General features: G+C 38.0%; 1 protein-coding gene across 4 annotated transcripts in view; it reads left to right on the forward strand.

Moving 5' to 3' along the window:
* NFIA (nuclear factor I A) overlaps positions 1-16,634 on the forward strand; it is a 1,748,145-nt gene extending 1,731,511 nt beyond the window's left edge. For all 4 annotated transcript variants that reach the window (XM_044085539.1, XM_044085540.1, XM_044085537.1 and 1 more), the window contains one exon: positions 10,937-16,634. In XM_044085539.1, coding sequence (XP_043941474.1) covers positions 10,937-10,954 — 18 coding nt within the window. In that variant the 3' untranslated portion in view covers positions 10,955-16,634. The remainder of the gene's footprint in view (positions 1-10,936) is intronic.
* The last annotated feature ends 262 nt before the right edge of the window (positions 16,635-16,896 follow it).

A 16,896-nucleotide genomic window follows, 5' to 3' on the forward strand; every position in this document is an offset into this window, starting at 1 on the left:
TAAGCTTTGTGTGTGTGTGTGTGTGTGTGGGGGGGGGGGGGGGTGTAGTCATTCACTTTTTGGGTCTAACCTACTTAAGGTTTGTGATCAGATGTAGATGGTCCATCGTTTTATTTCATTGTGCATGTCAGGGTAGGTTTTCAGATAACAAACACCTTATTCAGTTGTATTGACAAATGAGTTGCCTTTTTTTACCAGAATGCTTATAAGTGTTTAGCTAATGTGACCAGCAGTTGTGCCATGTGCTAGCTAGGTCTAATGCATCTTTTCTGTAGTACGTCTAATGTTGAATGACTATACTGCTTTTTCTGTACTGCTGTCTCCTGGTCATTGTCACAGTGATTAAGTGTACAGTGTTGCTGTGTTGACTGTATAATGCATCCATCAGTAGACTATGCTGCTGTGGGAAGTCACCTTACATCAAAGTGTGCATCAGTCTCAAAGTTTTTTTATAAAATGCTGCAGAGTGTGGGCAGAGTGCAGAAATATTACTAAACTTTTATGCAGAAGCAGTTTTAGACAGATTTTTTTTTTTCTTTTAACGTGACTTTCAGGCAGGCCATCGGAATCGCACATAGCTCCATCTTACCATTTTTGAGCTGGCTCCTCAGGCATCATGTACTGTACTTGAACTTGAGTCACCTGCATCGTACTAATCAGGGCTTAAACCTCTGTGCTGGTGGAGACAGTTGCCACTTTAATACAGTTTGACCTAGTGGTGTAGACTAGTGTATTATAATGCTGTTTGTGAATGGTTTCATGAACCCCATCTGGAAGTAGCATGGAATCTGCCACAGAATAACAGATGTTGCATGTGAACCAGACATAGTGTAACACACTTTAAAAGCCTCCACATGGAGGCCTTTGCTTGGGCTTTCAGAGTGAAGAAGGTTTGCATTTAAGTAAAACAAGAGGATCAAGTAAGTTACCTAACATGGCTGCTGATTTATGAAGGAAGGGAATTTTAGAAAAGCTGCTGCAAATCCTGCTTAAATGAGGAAAATCTGAATGCAAGGAAACAGGAGGATTAAGAAAGTTGTCTTGACAATCATGTTTTAAAAAGATTGGAGAGTATTTTGTATGTTAAAAGTTATTTATGTATTCTTTATCAAAAAGACTGACATGGTATTTATAACTCTGTGAAATAGTGTCTGTAGGGAACTGTATGATGTTATACTGTTGGTATTTTCTAAAAATATTACAGTTCAAATATTGTCTAAAATGTTGCTATCTGCTGCTGAACTTTTAAATGGTTTAGAACATGTTCTACTTTTTTAACTGAGACAAAGTTATGGCTGCAGGGATCAGAGCAACACCCTAAATGCCCAGTAATTCTACCTCTTCGTTGACATGTTTCTAGTCAAGAGCACAATAGCACTCTTGTGTCTGCAAATCTTTGTTAAAAGTCATCTCAGGAAAAAAATTTGAAAGCCTTAACAGCTGACAAAGACACAAGAGCTGCACTTCACTGCTGAAAAAGTCTCAAGTCAGCAACTTCTATTGATTAAAAAAATAACCTTTAAAGTAACTTTCAGTGTGTGATTTGTTTTCAAATTTAAACGTCACATGATGATTTGTGTTACAGAATGCCAACACTAAAGTAGTAACACGTCAGTTTTTTTTAATTCTCACTAAAACATTTCATGAAATGTCATTAGGGTTAAAAAAGTAAAAGAAATCTTATTGGGTCTTGGAATTCTTTCCCAGGCAGATATTCACCCCAGAAAGTAAAGAGAATGAAACAAATCAATAATTAGGCTTTTGTCTATCTTTCTCAAGTCCCAGAGAAGGGTAGATTAATTAAATATACAACAGTGCTGGTCTTTGGAATGGGGGTCTTGTTTGCTACATAGGTCATAAATTAAGTAGAATAAACACTTCTGTGTGCGTACAGAGGGTCTGTTACGTCAGAGCCCCTGGATAGCCAGTGGGTGGAAAACAGAGTGTTTCTTGCTAATGACAGTCACGTCTGGGGTCTGTCTGGTTACTCTTAGCAACCAGACATGATGTAACACTAGGATGAACTTGAACTTGGGGGACTTGAAAAGGGAACAATAGACTAGACCAATCAATAAAGCCTATTTCAGTGAAGGATTACAGAGCTGCTCTAGGGTAACCTTGTCTGCCAGGCATATACTGAATAGCAAGATCTTTGAAGAAACTTTTTACTTTTAAGAAAACAGAAGCACTGCAGCCTTCTTTAATACAGTTTGCTGCATTAAGTAATGTGTTGTGGAAAAGTGCATCCCCTGCTGACCAAACACTGCAACAATAAACTTTTTAAAACAACATTGTCCTATTTTTGTTTCTTCTGTTAAATGTTTCTGTTATATTCCTCACTAGCACCACACTCTGTCAACTCTTTAGTAATCTCCATCCTTGTTGCTCTCACATTGTCTTGCTTCCTGCTGTCATCTTTCTTTAGTTAAACCATCTACTGCATCAAGTGACCCTGTAAAGGAGATGTGATCTGGAGGGAGAGAAGGATGCATGTATTTTCTTACACATTATGGGACAGCAGCTGAAATGTTATTGAGAAACTGCCAAGTCCCAGGAGCAATGGTTATCCTGCCAAACGAATATGTAGGTTATCACCTCCAAAATGTAATAAGCTAAGTGAAGATGTACAATACTAAGTTATTACTTTGCAAGTCATTAATACTGTGTGTGTGTGTGTGTGTGTGTGTGTGTGTGTGTGTGTGTGTGTGTGTGTGTGTGTTATACTTGGGTGGAGGTGAGATGTAGGCACCATGAGTTATTACAATTTTGCTGCCCCCACAGTTCTATATTATTATGAATATTTAACACCAGACCCACAAATATTATATTTATGGGGGTATTTTTTTATTTTTATATTCCTTACTCTAGTATTTTTTGACATTTTTGTTTTTGTTTGTTTTGCATGGAGGAGGCATGCTAGAAGTATTCTTTTGATATTGTAAGAGGCATATGGATATCGAACAAGCCAAAGTGTAACGTAATTTGCAGTTTCTAAATATGTTCATCATGGAAGTTATTTAAGATTTTTTTTCTGAGTGTCATCATTGCAAGATGAGTTTTTTTTAACTATGTTGGAGCCTTTTTGTAATTGACTAACCACATGGCTTTAAATTGTATTTTTCTCCACTATTGTCTTCCCCTTTTCTCCAATTAGTGTTGTTTTCAGTGTCTTACTTTAGTTGTTTATTAGAGAATGAGTTTAGGTACAGATCCAGCTTGGATTTTGTATAGTTAAGTGGATTGTTTAGTTTTTTGAATTTATTTTCTTTTGTTTGCAACAGTTGTCCATGGACTAAGAAAGAAAATTAAGTGGTGGATTATTGAACAAGAGAATTTTGAAGATCAGGCCCTGGGCTAATGTATGTTGATGACTGTGGCTGTTTTGGCATTTTAGGTACTGGGTATGTTTTTGTAGTTTTTTTTCTGTCAGAACACATGATCACTTTGGTTGCTGTGATTGTGACTATATGACTTTGTAAGACGTGGTTAGGAGATGGCATTCTACTAATTTAGTAAGGTATTAAATTATTGCTACTTTCTAAATGTGGTTAACACTGCCTTGTATGGATTAGAATAGGCATGCTATATGTATTAGTTTTTTGTTTTTTTGTTGAATTGTTTTCTGTAACTATTTTTAAATGTATGTTACAAGTCTGATTTCTTAAATTTTCTGTGTGATTTTTACTTTTTATGGAAGGACCAGTTGTATCTGTTGAGGAGAGATTTCTATCAAGATTGCTTTTCATTTTTCACAGCCATTTTGTGAGTCTGAATGAACTGGGTTTTTTTTATACATCTCTTTAGTTTGTATTGTTCAAATGTGTTCTGTTTTGTGAATTTCAATATTATGCATGAGTATTAGGTCAGCTTTATATATATTTTTATTTTGCTGTTGGCATGGTGCTATGACTACAGTTTACATACACTCCTGTATTATATTTTGGTGGTTTTAATTTCTACTCTTCAAATGTATTGGTTTTAATTGGATTAGTACTTAAATGCGGTTACTGTGTTTTTTCTTAGGCAAGCTGTTATTGTTAGGCTAGGAGCTGTTTTCTCTGTCTTGGGTAATTAATTAGGTTTGGTTATTTGATGGTGTGGTTGTAGCACTTATATAACTTGATAATATGTTTATAGTGTGTATGCATACATATGTGTGCGTATATGTAATATGTATATGTGTATACACACACACACACAATACTTGTCTGACATTTAACAGTTTAAAGACACTTATGCCCAACAGTCCGTAATGGTGCAGCTTACAGTAGACATCTGCATATTTTTCACTTTTGTATGTCACCACTCCATAGAGCATTAAAGAAATGATTGGACTTCTCAGAACAGCAGTCAGTATCACCCAGTGGAGAGTCTTTTATCAACAATTATTATAAACTTTTCATTTTTTGCCCCTATTCACTGTGTCTCCTGCACCCCCCCCCCCCACGAAGAGCCATCCAAAGAACTTTGCATGACTTTTTTGTTGCTACCTGACTCCCATCCTATACAGCCTGGTATGTATTCCACAGAAACAGGGTCTGCAGTTCTGGCCCAGTGGTATGTGTGTGTTAACATGCAGGCACTGAATCTGGCAAAGCTGCATTGCACTGCTTGGCAAGCCAAGCACATTCCTAGTAGTAGTTTTGAATAGTCACCCCCTGCAGGCTCATGTCTGTTGCCCTGGACTGCACTGTGTGTCTTTTGGGTGTCTATTCAGCTATGGACCAAATCATCACCCCCCCCCCCCCCCGAGGCAGTAGTCATGTCACTAATCATCACTGACTCGTTATGGTTATAGTCATGACATCTTCCCTGTAGGCTACAAATCCATCTGTAAACACATGGCCAGCTTCATTTGACGATCATTCTATTACCACAAACTGGACTATGAACCTAGTCCATACACTATACTGTCATGCTTCAAGAAGGCATTCTTACCACATGCAATTTATTGGCCTAACATCAAGGACTCTGCTTGATATATCCTTGCTTGATTTTATCTTCTCCACTAGTCATCATTTTGTTAAAAAGAAATTGGAAGGTCTTGCATTCAAGAATGTCTAAACACCCTGTCTGACACAAGCCATGATGCACCATTTTGGACACACAAGATTTGCATCTGTGTTGTCTTTATTGCTTCTGGTAGAACATGAAGTTAAGTTATCATAAATCCCAGTGATTTAATCTGGACATTCAAAGGGTGCCATAGATAGAAGTGTTTGCCCAGCCTTGTGACCAAAAAGATAACCATCAGAAACTCCTCATGTAGGTACTAATGGAAGGTTCCTCCATAGAGGAGCTACACTTAGAAAGCAGGTTGAGGCCAGGCCTCCCAAAAATTAAGTCCACTTCTATACAAGGTAATGATCCCTACAGGTACTAATCCCTTCCTTGGTCAGCATGGGCTAGAGTCTGCAGTAGTGCATTTTTTTTGCAACAAACTGATTGATTGACTGGAGCTTTAGACTGACCAGCCTAATCCCAGAGGGCAGATTCCTGAATCACTGCATCAGAGGTTAGTGGTACCAAGAAGGAATACTCCTCCTCTGGTACAACCTCCCAGGATAGTCTGGCCCCAGTTAATTACCTTCTGAAGCATGAGGCTCAGAGGCTTGCTGTCAGGCAGTTGTGTGTTTTCTTGGAGTTGGAATCACATGAGTGGGATTGCAGTGTTTGAGAGTACGATCTGAAGCTATTGCCAGGCCTGGCACAGACTTGTCTTCTTTAGCTGATACCACATTTAGCAGACATACTGTTGCCCACTGTTCCCTGTTACCCAGAGCCTGTTACTCACATACTGACCTTAGCATGATACAGCATGTAAGCTTACGCCTTGACTAATGGTGAGCATGAGACTCCGCACTCCAGCTGCTACAGAGTCAGAGGACCTGATGCAGTTGTCTGTGAGACAGTGAGACCATTCCTAACCCCCCCCCGTTGATGCCCCTTCCTTTAGAAAGGGGCATTCAGGCTGTCTAGAAACGGCTTGGACTGGGCTGAAGTTCCTCTTCCACCCTGCTCTCCCACCCCTGAACTCATTGTGGAATTTCTGAGGAGAAAGTTTGATTAACCATTTAATCTTTTTCTTTGGAGCCAGTTATTAAAGGTGCTATTCAGATAGTCTAGATGCACCCCAAGTCTGCAAATTTGGAAGGAGGATTCTGTTAAGTAGCCTTACTTGAGTTGATAGAGCAGGTAATTAAATACTTGGTGCTGATTCCTTTTTGAAATCTTCATAGGTCCCAGACACCACCATGCTTTGCTAATGTAATACTTTACAAGGCATTTACAGATTTGTAAAAGTGTGGCAAGAAGGTTCTCTCTTATGGTGTTTTGTAGCTTAGGGTTTTCAGATGTTTATTTTAACTGTTTTAATTCTAGGTCCAGTTGGTAAAAAAACTGCTGGTGAAGCTTGATTGCCTTTTCATAGTCTGGCGTAAATAGGACCTTATATTTGCAGTAAGACTATATTCAGCTTCTACCATGTGTTATCATGTATACAGCTATATCTCTGACTGTGTTGACATTTTGGGTAGGGCGGCAGTTTCAGTTGTATGCCTGTGTGGAGTGGCTTTGCTGAGACTGTCCTCCCTGAGGGAAAAACTCAAAAACAGTGTTGTGGATACTTATTTCTTTGGCAAGTGCTTTTCGGTCAGATTGCTGAGGACTTGGTTGATTACCATCTGCTAAGGACGCACACACTCATCACTGTGGAAGGCCTTCATGATCAACCTTCTTCCACTCGCAGAACAAGAAGTGTAGTGAAGCAACAGTCTTCCTTCACAGTGTGGACAGACCATCTAAGATGTCCTTGCCAGCTACATTTCTGCAGCCCGAACTCCTGTCTGGGACTGCCACTTTGGAAGGGGTGGTTCTTCAGGTTCTCCCTGGTTTCCAGAACTGTTATTGGATCAGAATATGGCTGTTTTTGGCCACAGTGTAAAACTCATGCTGGTCCTTTCCTCCAATGAGTTCTGTGGCAGACAGTGCCATCTCAGTGGAGATCTTTGGACAGGCCCAAACTGTACTTCTCCAAGGGGCTGGAAGGGTTGCTTCATTTTTGGAAAGTGTTCAGGCATTTTTCTCCCAGCTTTCCTTGATCCTGAAGGGGACACATGAGATCTGTCCTGTTTCTGCACATTAGTATCTTCAACCTGTACATGCATTACATGTAGTACTGGATAGTCATCTTCTGCGGGCTCTTGTTCTTGTTTCCATGGTTGCCTGGCTAGTGTAATTGGACATAAAGGATCCCTTTTGGCACATTGAGATGTGGAGAACATACAAAAGATTCCTACATATCCCACCTCCACCCCCAGCACAAAAGACCACAGTGAAAAACTTCTCAAAAGCAGACTTCACTCTTCTTAAGACTGAGATGGTATCCTTTAAGCCCACTGGGCCAGTGGATACCACATCCCACAATGCCGAATCCTTCACAAATGCTTTCTATGGACATCTCCAAGAATGCATGGATCATGCAATCCCAAATAAATCCAAGTCCCTCTCCACCAAAGGCAAGTGTCCTGTCTGGTGGACCTCAGCCATTAACAAATTGCATAACAAAAGAAGGAAGCTACTGCACGTCAGAGCAAAATCCCATAAAGGGAAGACATCTCTGATCAACATTAGCAGAAAACTACGTTCTCTCATAAAAACATCCAAGGCCAACTTTGAGAGAAAAATCGCTAAGGACACTAAAGATAACCACAAAGCCTTCTTCAGCTATGTTAGAAACCTGGGCGGAAACCCTCAGATATGCTCAGAGTTAGTTCACAACAAAAAATACACTGAACCCACAGATATTGCCAACATTCTGGCTGACAGGTTCAGTGCAAATTTCTCCCCTCCCTCACCCCCAAAAGAAGAAATACTTATCCCAGCTGAATGTAATCTCCCTGTCATCTCAGATGTCCAAGTGAGAACCGCCCTCAACAAAGCTAAAAACACAGCATCAATGGGACCTGACGGTATCCCGGGTTGCGTGCTACATGAACTCCAAGAGGAGCTAAACCCGCACATAAAAATGCTATTTAACCTTAGCCTTACTACAGGATATGTACCTGAACGCTGGCGTACAGCAACAGTGGTCCCACTCCACAAAGGGGTTACCTCTACAGACCCTGGGAACTATCGCCCCATAAGCTTAACCAGCCTGGTCTGCAAAGCTATGGAAAGAATCATTATGGAACTCATAAACAGAGACATAGGGGACCTACAGACACTTGACCCCACCCAGTTCGGCTTTGTAAAGGGCAGATCCTGCCTTTTGAACCTGGTTGACTTTTTCGAAACAGTCACTAGAGCCATTGATGAGGGCAAAGCAGTCCATACAGCCTACCTGGACTTGGCTAAGGCCTTCGACACAATACCCCACTCAGGCATCATAGATAAGCTCAACAGCTTAAATGTAAACCCTTATGTCACTAGATGGGTTGCAAACTGGCTAAAGGACAGAACCCATAAAGTTAAAATCGCTGGAGCAATGTCAGACTCAAAGCCAGTCACAAGTGGTGTCCCACAGGGATCTGTCCTGGGACCCCTCTTGTTCGGCATTTATTTCTCAGATGTTAAAGCAAACATGGGAGAGTTGTGGCTGACAAAGTTCGCAGATGACTGCAAACTAGGCGCCATAGTCGATACACCAGCGGACACATACATCCTACAAAAAGGCCTCACAGAAACGGACAACTGGTGCCGGAGTTACAGCCTTAAATTAAATGCCAAAAAATGTAGTCATCCCCTTTGGGAAAAACAAAGTACCCACAAATTATCACATAGACAGAAACCCACTGAGTACGGAAAAAGTAATCAGAGACCTAGGGACCCAAGTCGACAGCGACCTCTCATTTGACACCCACGTTGCCAAAGTGGTTAGAAAAACATTCTACCTTGCACATCTCATCATGAAGGGATTCACATCCAGATCCAAGGATGTCATTGTACCCCTATACTCCTCCCTCATCAGACCCATGATTGAGTACAATGCCCCATTTGGTATGTACCTCACCCGGCATTTGCAACAGCTGGAGAGACCACAAAAGTACCTCACCAAGAGGATCAAGGGTCTCCAACATATGTCTTATTCTGCCAGACTAAAGAAACTTCAGCTCTATTCAGTAGCATACTGCCTGCTCAGAGGTGATCTCTGCCTGACGTACAAGGCCATGTCCAATCAGGATCTGATGAACATGCTCCACCTCAAAAATTCCAAATCCATCAGGACCACGAGAGCTAAAGACTTAAACCTCGGCACAAGTATGAATAGGACATGCTGGAGGGATAGATTCATAACCCAGAGGCTTCCCATGCTTTGGAATAAGAACCCAGTTCATATTAGGCAGAGCCCCGTACTGACTCTCTTCAAGAGAAATCTTGATGAGTGGATGGGAGATCGTAAGTTTACCCCAGGGGTCACATCTGTGTCACTGCTAGACAGGGGCACAGTAAACTCATTCTATTATAGTCACTACTAGACAGAGGCACAGTATTCTAAATTTATTCTGTACATTTTTGTACCATTTCATGGGGTGACAAAAGCCACATCACTATGGCTAGGCTTACAAATGCCCCAGGGCAGATAGCCTAGTACTAAACTATGAAACTATGAATTGTTCCTAAACCATTTGTTTATATCCTCATTTTCTTCATGGTGGCGTAAACCAGGAGAGAGAAAAGCCTTTCACACTATATGCACTGTCAAATCAGATGCTCTGAGAAAGTGGGGAGTGGTTTTAAGTAGACATGACCAGCTGTTCACCTCCATGACAAAGTGGGCTCATGGATGCCATAGAGAAACATTCCAGGTGGATTGTCAGCTACATTGTCTTTTGCTACCAGGTGGCAAATGATGTTGTCCAAGCCAACTCCATTAGCAGAGCAGCTACCTTCTTTGCTTGCTGCAGTAGTATCTCCCGTGCAGAAGTGTGCTGTGACCACTTAGTTTTCAATACATGTCCTCACCAAGAATTACTGTCTTAATGACAGTCAAGCCTGCTTTGTTGAAGCATTACTTCAGGTTTCTGCCTTCTGATCTCTGCACTTGTGCAGACTGTGAGTTTTTTTTGTTTGTTTTTTTTTTTTTTTTTTTTTTTTTTTTACCCAAGCAATTACAGATTAAAATGTAGCTCAACTAGAACGCCATCAATGAGGGTCCTTAATGTTGGCTTGTAACAGGTGCATTCTTGCAATACTTTTGGTTCCTTTCCTTTGTAAGTGGGTGTCTTTCAACAGTTTTTGCCACTGAAATCCTCAGCAGGTTGGAGTAATATAACTATTAAATCCTTGTTTCTTGATTTTTCAGGAAGGTTCTCACTAGTGCCAAGGTGATGAATTGGAAGACATTGCTCATTATGCTCTTTTAAGTATCTGATGTGTTACATAATGATATGTCCGAATATGTGCAAGGGCATCCTGAATATGGAATCTTCCAGTTTTTTTGCAGAACCGTGAAGGATGGAGAAAACAACCCCAGCTTATGACCTATCGAGATGGGTTCTGTGATATGATTTTACAGTAAAAATATATCTGCTATGTCATTAGTATTTTTATGTCCTTCTACAGAAATTACCAAGTAGCAAAAATCTTATTTCACAAGTATGTAAATAAATAAAATGATTAAGATACTTGCATTTCATTGTGTTGCATCATAATGTATGTCACTAAATAGTTTAGAAAGTCCTTTGAGACTTGTGAGTTAATTTGGTGTATCTGACATAACTTTATTTTGAAGAAGTAATTTCCACTTAGTATTTCTTAGTTTTAAAGACTTTCTTTATGACATTGTCACTCACAACATTATTATTTATTACATTCTAAGATTTGAGTTTCATCATGAGTTTTAGCATTTGAACTGAGAGCTTTTTATGTTAACAATGTTGTAATTCCTGCATTAAGGTTCATGTATACTAACTTATTTCCTTTTGTTTCTTTGCAGTCTTGGTACCTGGGCTAAGAACCACAATTTCCCATCACTCACTTGACAGACCACCTGACCCCTTCCCAACTCTGTAGCGTGGAACTATATGGCATCCTTACAGTTATGTCACATCATGGGGAGGGGTGAAAGAGAGATTAACTGCAAAACAAGAAGAACGAATGTCAAGTTATATGGCTGAAAGAAGAAGATCACTCACTTTTAAAAAAATCCATTTTAGGGCCTGATTCTAATTTCTTATAACACAGACACTGGAATAGTTGGGCTTCATACTCTTTGAAGTGTTTCACTTGTAGAATAAACATTAGGTGATACTGGATAGAGGTAGGATTCTGACGCTTTTTGACTTGCTGTTTATGACACTTTTGTGCAGCCCAATCATTTCAGATAGTTTTCAGCTGCAAACCTACACAGGTTCAGTACATGCTGAAATGGATGAAACACTTACACAACGACTTCCAAGTTCATTGCTGAGTTTTGCAACATGTACATTTACAGAATGGACGTAGACGAATTATGCTTTGTGTGCATACATATCCGAAAATAGTACTCTTCTTTTTCAGTCAGCAGATAAATTCAGCACCCATAATTGCAAAATCAACCAGTTTCCTGCTCAAGCAAGTTGCGGAGAGGTATGTCATATTACTCACTGAAAGTTTTGAAATGCTGCACTCACAAAACAATTTTTTCAACAATTACACAAAATTCACTGAACACTGGGAAAGATGGTCTGTTTTAACAGAACTGACAGGAATCAAACAATCGACTTTTGAATTGAGTAAAGTGCAATTTCATTGGATAGCTAAATATCTTTGTAAGATAGAGATTGTTGAAAATTCTATTTTTGTTTTCCAAGTCCTCCCACCCCAAGGACTCTAAATTATTGGGGTAAAACATAGCCTTGCAAGAAAAAGGGGAGCTATTTTTGCTTTTTGTGTTTTTTATTGTTAAACTTGTATCCCTTTAAAACTGAAGGAAATGTAAAAAAAATACAGAGCTAATGGTGCTTTTACCACACTATGTTAACTACATTAAAATGCTAATCATTTTTCTTTTATCAAAGCACATAAATGAAAAATGTACATCGCTGTGTTAATTTTTTTGTAATATAATATGAAATATTGCTATTAATAAGTAATGCCAAGTCTAACAAAAACAACATTTTCCCACAATTTATGAGTTTCAAAACACTTCAGTCCCATGGAATAGAATGTGATCCTGAATGGAGACATCGTTGTGCCTACGGCTGGTAAAGAATAAGGACTACTTAGTATCTCAGTCTGTATATACAGCTGATATCACATGATACAGCTTGTGCCAGACTAACAGAATGGGCATAACATCAAGAGATCTCAGACCATTATGACTCGTAATGTCTTTAAAAGCAACCTAAATAATTTTTATACCAGAAAGCGGAGCAAAGTGTTGCTTCGCATGCAATGTTAAGAAGGTTTCTTTTACTATACATATATATATATATATAGATATATAGATATATATAATAAACATTCTGGTTAGCTAATTAGCTGTTCAGAAAAAAAAGATCTGCATGTTATAGTGTTAGTAACTAATGTTTCTATAGGTAATTTAGGATAAAGTAGAGTGCTTTAAGACACAACATTGTAATCCCTATTCCAGGCACCTGCCTTTAAATTGTACTTGTCTAGTCCTAGTGACGGGTCATTTACTGCTGTCCTATACAATCAAAGAACTAAAACCCTTAGGAAAATACCTTCTTTCTTATCTTCTCCCTGAGATATCTTTCTTGATTTGCACGAAAATAAATTCCTTATCAATGTGCCTTGCCCTGGATAGCGATTATTTGTGGAATTGTTGCACATATTCCTATACTGAAAAGGGGCTCTCCCTAGTCAAGCAATTGGAGACACTTTTGTAAATGTGACTTTTGATGTCAGCCATTGTCAGTTTCAAAATCTAGAACTAAATAGAAAGTTAGTTGTGCCGCAGATAGGAATAGAGTTTATTGTCTTGTATGGTCAGTGCTTTTCCAAGGTCTGTAGATGATAGAGTATCAGTATTTTTTGGATGTTGCTGCATTTTAAATTTTATTTGGAGTCTTCCTTTGTTTTCCCCAGATATATGAAAATATGCAATACCTGCTTTTATCATGTAGAGATGCTTAGCAATTATTAATTTTTCTTTTTAAGTTTTTTATTTGACCAAAGTTGGTGCTGCACTTGACGCAGTGTGTTTTAGGTGTTTGTCTTTTGTAATTTTGTGAGATTGAATGCACGCACAGGAAGGGCTCTTCTTAGCGAAGCAGTCAGACTGTGAAGCACTAAGCTGAACCCTGCTTTGAGGATTTTTTTTTAACTGTTCCTTTCACAAGCAAGCCTTAATGAGTACTTCCTTTTCTTCAGATCCCACACCCATTTTTATTAGCAGATTGCAATCAATCCACATGTAATAAAAATTATAATGCCCATTTTTATATGCACGTTTTTAAACTTCCGAGTTCGCAAATTGTTTACTGAGTATATTTAAAAAAATGTTAAAAAAAGCTATGAAATTTCATATGTGTCTGATATGTGGTTCAGTAGCTGTTTCACTATATTGTATTGTGTGATTGTTAGTGTATGGTGTCACTTCCTGTAGCCAGCATCCTTTGCCTTCCCTATAGCACTTAGCTGGGCATTACTTTATGACATATGTGCACTAAAATAGCAGCTTGCAGTGCTTCACAGTGAAGGGAAAAAGCCTAGACAAACATTTTTGTCAGAACCTTGCAAATTGGTTGTATATACGACAAAATTGCACCCTTTTTTTAAAAACAAAAATAAGCAATAGTTTTGAGCAGTCTACTGTTTAAGTAACAGTATTTTAAATGCGACTGCAAAGAAAGACTTGAGCTGCCCCCACAAAGCATATTTGTAATTTGTATGTTGTATAGTTTCAATGATTATACTGATTTATTCAACCCTATTTTGTAATGCAGAACTTTTGTAACATTGTTTAAATGAGGAAAATTTTCTGTCACTTTAGCTTAGTGAATTTTCTGATTGTTTGTTATAAAGACAGCATTTGTAGAATTGCTTGTTTTTTTTCTTTTGGGAACTGGATTTAAGTTAAAAACTTTCCTGTTTCCTTTTTGTATGTATTTAAGTACAGTTATTTTGTTTTCTTCTAAATGGTATGGCTTATTCCTATACTTGAAAAGTATAGGCTACTGAAGAACCATTGTAAATGGACATTACAGGTATGCTGTATTCTGAAGGTATTTTTGTCATATCAAATGTGATGAAGCTAAAGCTAGGGAAATACAAAATATTAGCATAAAATGTTTTAAAGGCTTTAAAACATTGTTAGATAGGCAGAAGTCAAGGATGTTAACCGTCAGGGGGTGTAAAGTATTAAACACACTAAGTTAATTTTGTTCACCTTATTATCATGCAGAAAACACAGCAGCATATACTACAGTTCAGTTCTTTTTAGTTAAGGAAAAGTCATTTTTTTCAACTGATAGCAAGAAAAGTATGTGACTTAGCAGATTGGGGTGTGCAGTCTGACTTGCAAAAGTAATGCACTCTAATTAATTTAGACAAAGAATTGTGCTTCTCAGCAAAATTTTACAATTTTCCACCTTTGCAGCTGTTGGCAGTCAGTTGTCAGTTTTATGTTCCATATGTATATATTTTAGGTAATGCCGAAAGACATAAACACTGAATTCTAAAACATATAGCATCTTTTGAAATGTGGGAATTTTTTTTTTTGTTTGCTCATATTTGCAGCAGACAGCCTGAACCTTTTAGTTAAGGCTGCACACCCCAGCAATACAGTAATTTATTAAGTTTTGGTTTCATTAAAGATGGACCATAAAAAAAAAAAAACATAATGCCACTCTTCCTTCTTTCTTTTCTGAGCTTCATGGATAAAGGAAAAAGGAACTGTATTAACTTTTAATTCCCAGTATTTAGCCCACAGAAATATGCAAGCCCTTAAAAATCTTTCTTTAATCCTTTCCCAAGATATTTTGCAGCTTTGTAGTAGGCGGTGTTATTAAATATGTATACTTGACAAGAAAATATACAGTACATAGCTTACAACCGTTTTTTTTTTTCTTGTGGTGATTTTTTAAGAATGTCATATAATATTATACTTTGCATTGTGTCTCTGGAAATATCTTTTTATAGAAGGCCTCCAAAGAACAAAGTGGTAACTTAACCAGCAAAACAATATAAGGAGAGCTTCAGTGACGTGGACTTCATATGGTCTGTTGTAGACAGGCTTTGTGAAGTGGATATTACCTGCTTAGCAGGGTCCTTAGAAGTAAAAAGCTTACAGTGCCAGGTTTGTCTTGATATTACTGCTAACAGTATGCAAGCTATGCCATCCTTAAGACCCAGGCTGTGCAGTTACCCACATAGCTTACATTTTTTTTTTATTAATACAGCAGGTTGAAATGGCTTAGGTACACAACAGGTGACATTGAAGCTGTTCCATAGTACTCAACTTTAGTAAATACTGTGTAACTAATTCTGTAGTATATTTGTTGATTAATGCAAGTCCATTATATGGTGCTATTACAGGCTGGCAAAGTACTTTCAAAAAATGTGACAACTTGGGCTCATTTCACTTTGCTTTCTGATGTAAATGCATAGCAGTGTTTTATCTGCATGAAAACTATGCACTAATCTATTTGAAAAAAAATATCAACTTTGGTATCTACTTTGCGTTTACTTCAATCCTTGCCTTTTTGGTCATTGTTATAATGCCAGCTTTAGGAGGGAAAGAATTATTAAGAAAACCAGCATAATACCTGATATGTTAAAATGTAGTGCCTGTGACATCTGTATTATATTGCTCTTCTGAAATGAGATTTTCTACACCGGTAGCCTTCGCTGTCTGTCAGAACCTTCTGATGTAGCTGATGTAAAATAACCGTGAAATATTAATGCATGCTATTCCATAATGCTTAGTGAGTTGTATGAATATTACTCAGAGTTATGTTAGTCCTTTTTTGTTTTCTGACTTGGTTCTTGTCAGATAGATCTAAAGATATTTCACTGAGAACACAAATTCTGTCTTTCTTGATTTTGGGTGTTTTCAGTATTTTGGAGATATACATTTATTTCAATTCAGTATTACTGTTTTTTTCATTTACCTGGGATGAACATGGGTTTCCAACTTGGAAATGAATGCCTGTCTAAATTAAAATTGTAATTCATTGTTCCTGTAAATGAGTACACATATAGTATCAGAATTATTTCATGAAATAGATCATACTTACAGGTATGTTATCAACTGATTTCAAATTAGAAAACGTATTGAACAGGTAACATTTTTAACGTGGTGCCCGTGGCTGTCCTTTCACTTCAGACCACTTCTTTATTAAAAAAAGACATGTGTCTTAGTTTTATGCATAGTTAAAATATTTTCTTTTTCTCAAGCAAAAACTCTGTACAAACTTTGTGCCTCTAGAACACCTGTAATTACTCTCATGGTTACCTTAGTTTTATTGTGTTCTGTGAAAGTATGTCATTGGTTGAGAATCACTGTGGGCATCCGCCCTTACTCAAGAAGACCTTCAAAGGTTTTTTATTTTTTGAGCTGGTGTGGATTATTTTAACTCTTGTATTCAACCATTAGTACTACCACATTCTCACATTACAATTACTGGAAGCAAGTACTGCATTTCCTATGCAACAAAAAGAGGAAAATAAAAAATTGCTAATGCTAATTAATTGTGTCATTATTTATTTAAAATGTCTCTTGTTTTGGTGACTAAAATGAACAACTATTCAATTTTTAGAAGGGAACAGAGCTGGTGACACTGTGGCATTGTGTAATTCTGAAATGCATTGTTGTTGTTTTGCTGTTCGTTATAGATTGTATGGTGTTATAAAACACTGTATGACACCTTAGCAGTACATTGCCTAATTAATGAACATGCCATGATTACTTCAGCATGTGGTATCTAGACTGCTTCAGCAACCATAAAA

The sequence above is a fragment of the Protopterus annectens genome, chromosome 10.part0 (genome assembly GCF_019279795.1).
Source record: "Protopterus annectens isolate FY-2018-M chromosome 10.part0, PAN1.0, whole genome shotgun sequence".
Taxonomy (NCBI): domain Eukaryota; kingdom Metazoa; phylum Chordata; order Ceratodontiformes; family Protopteridae; genus Protopterus; species Protopterus annectens.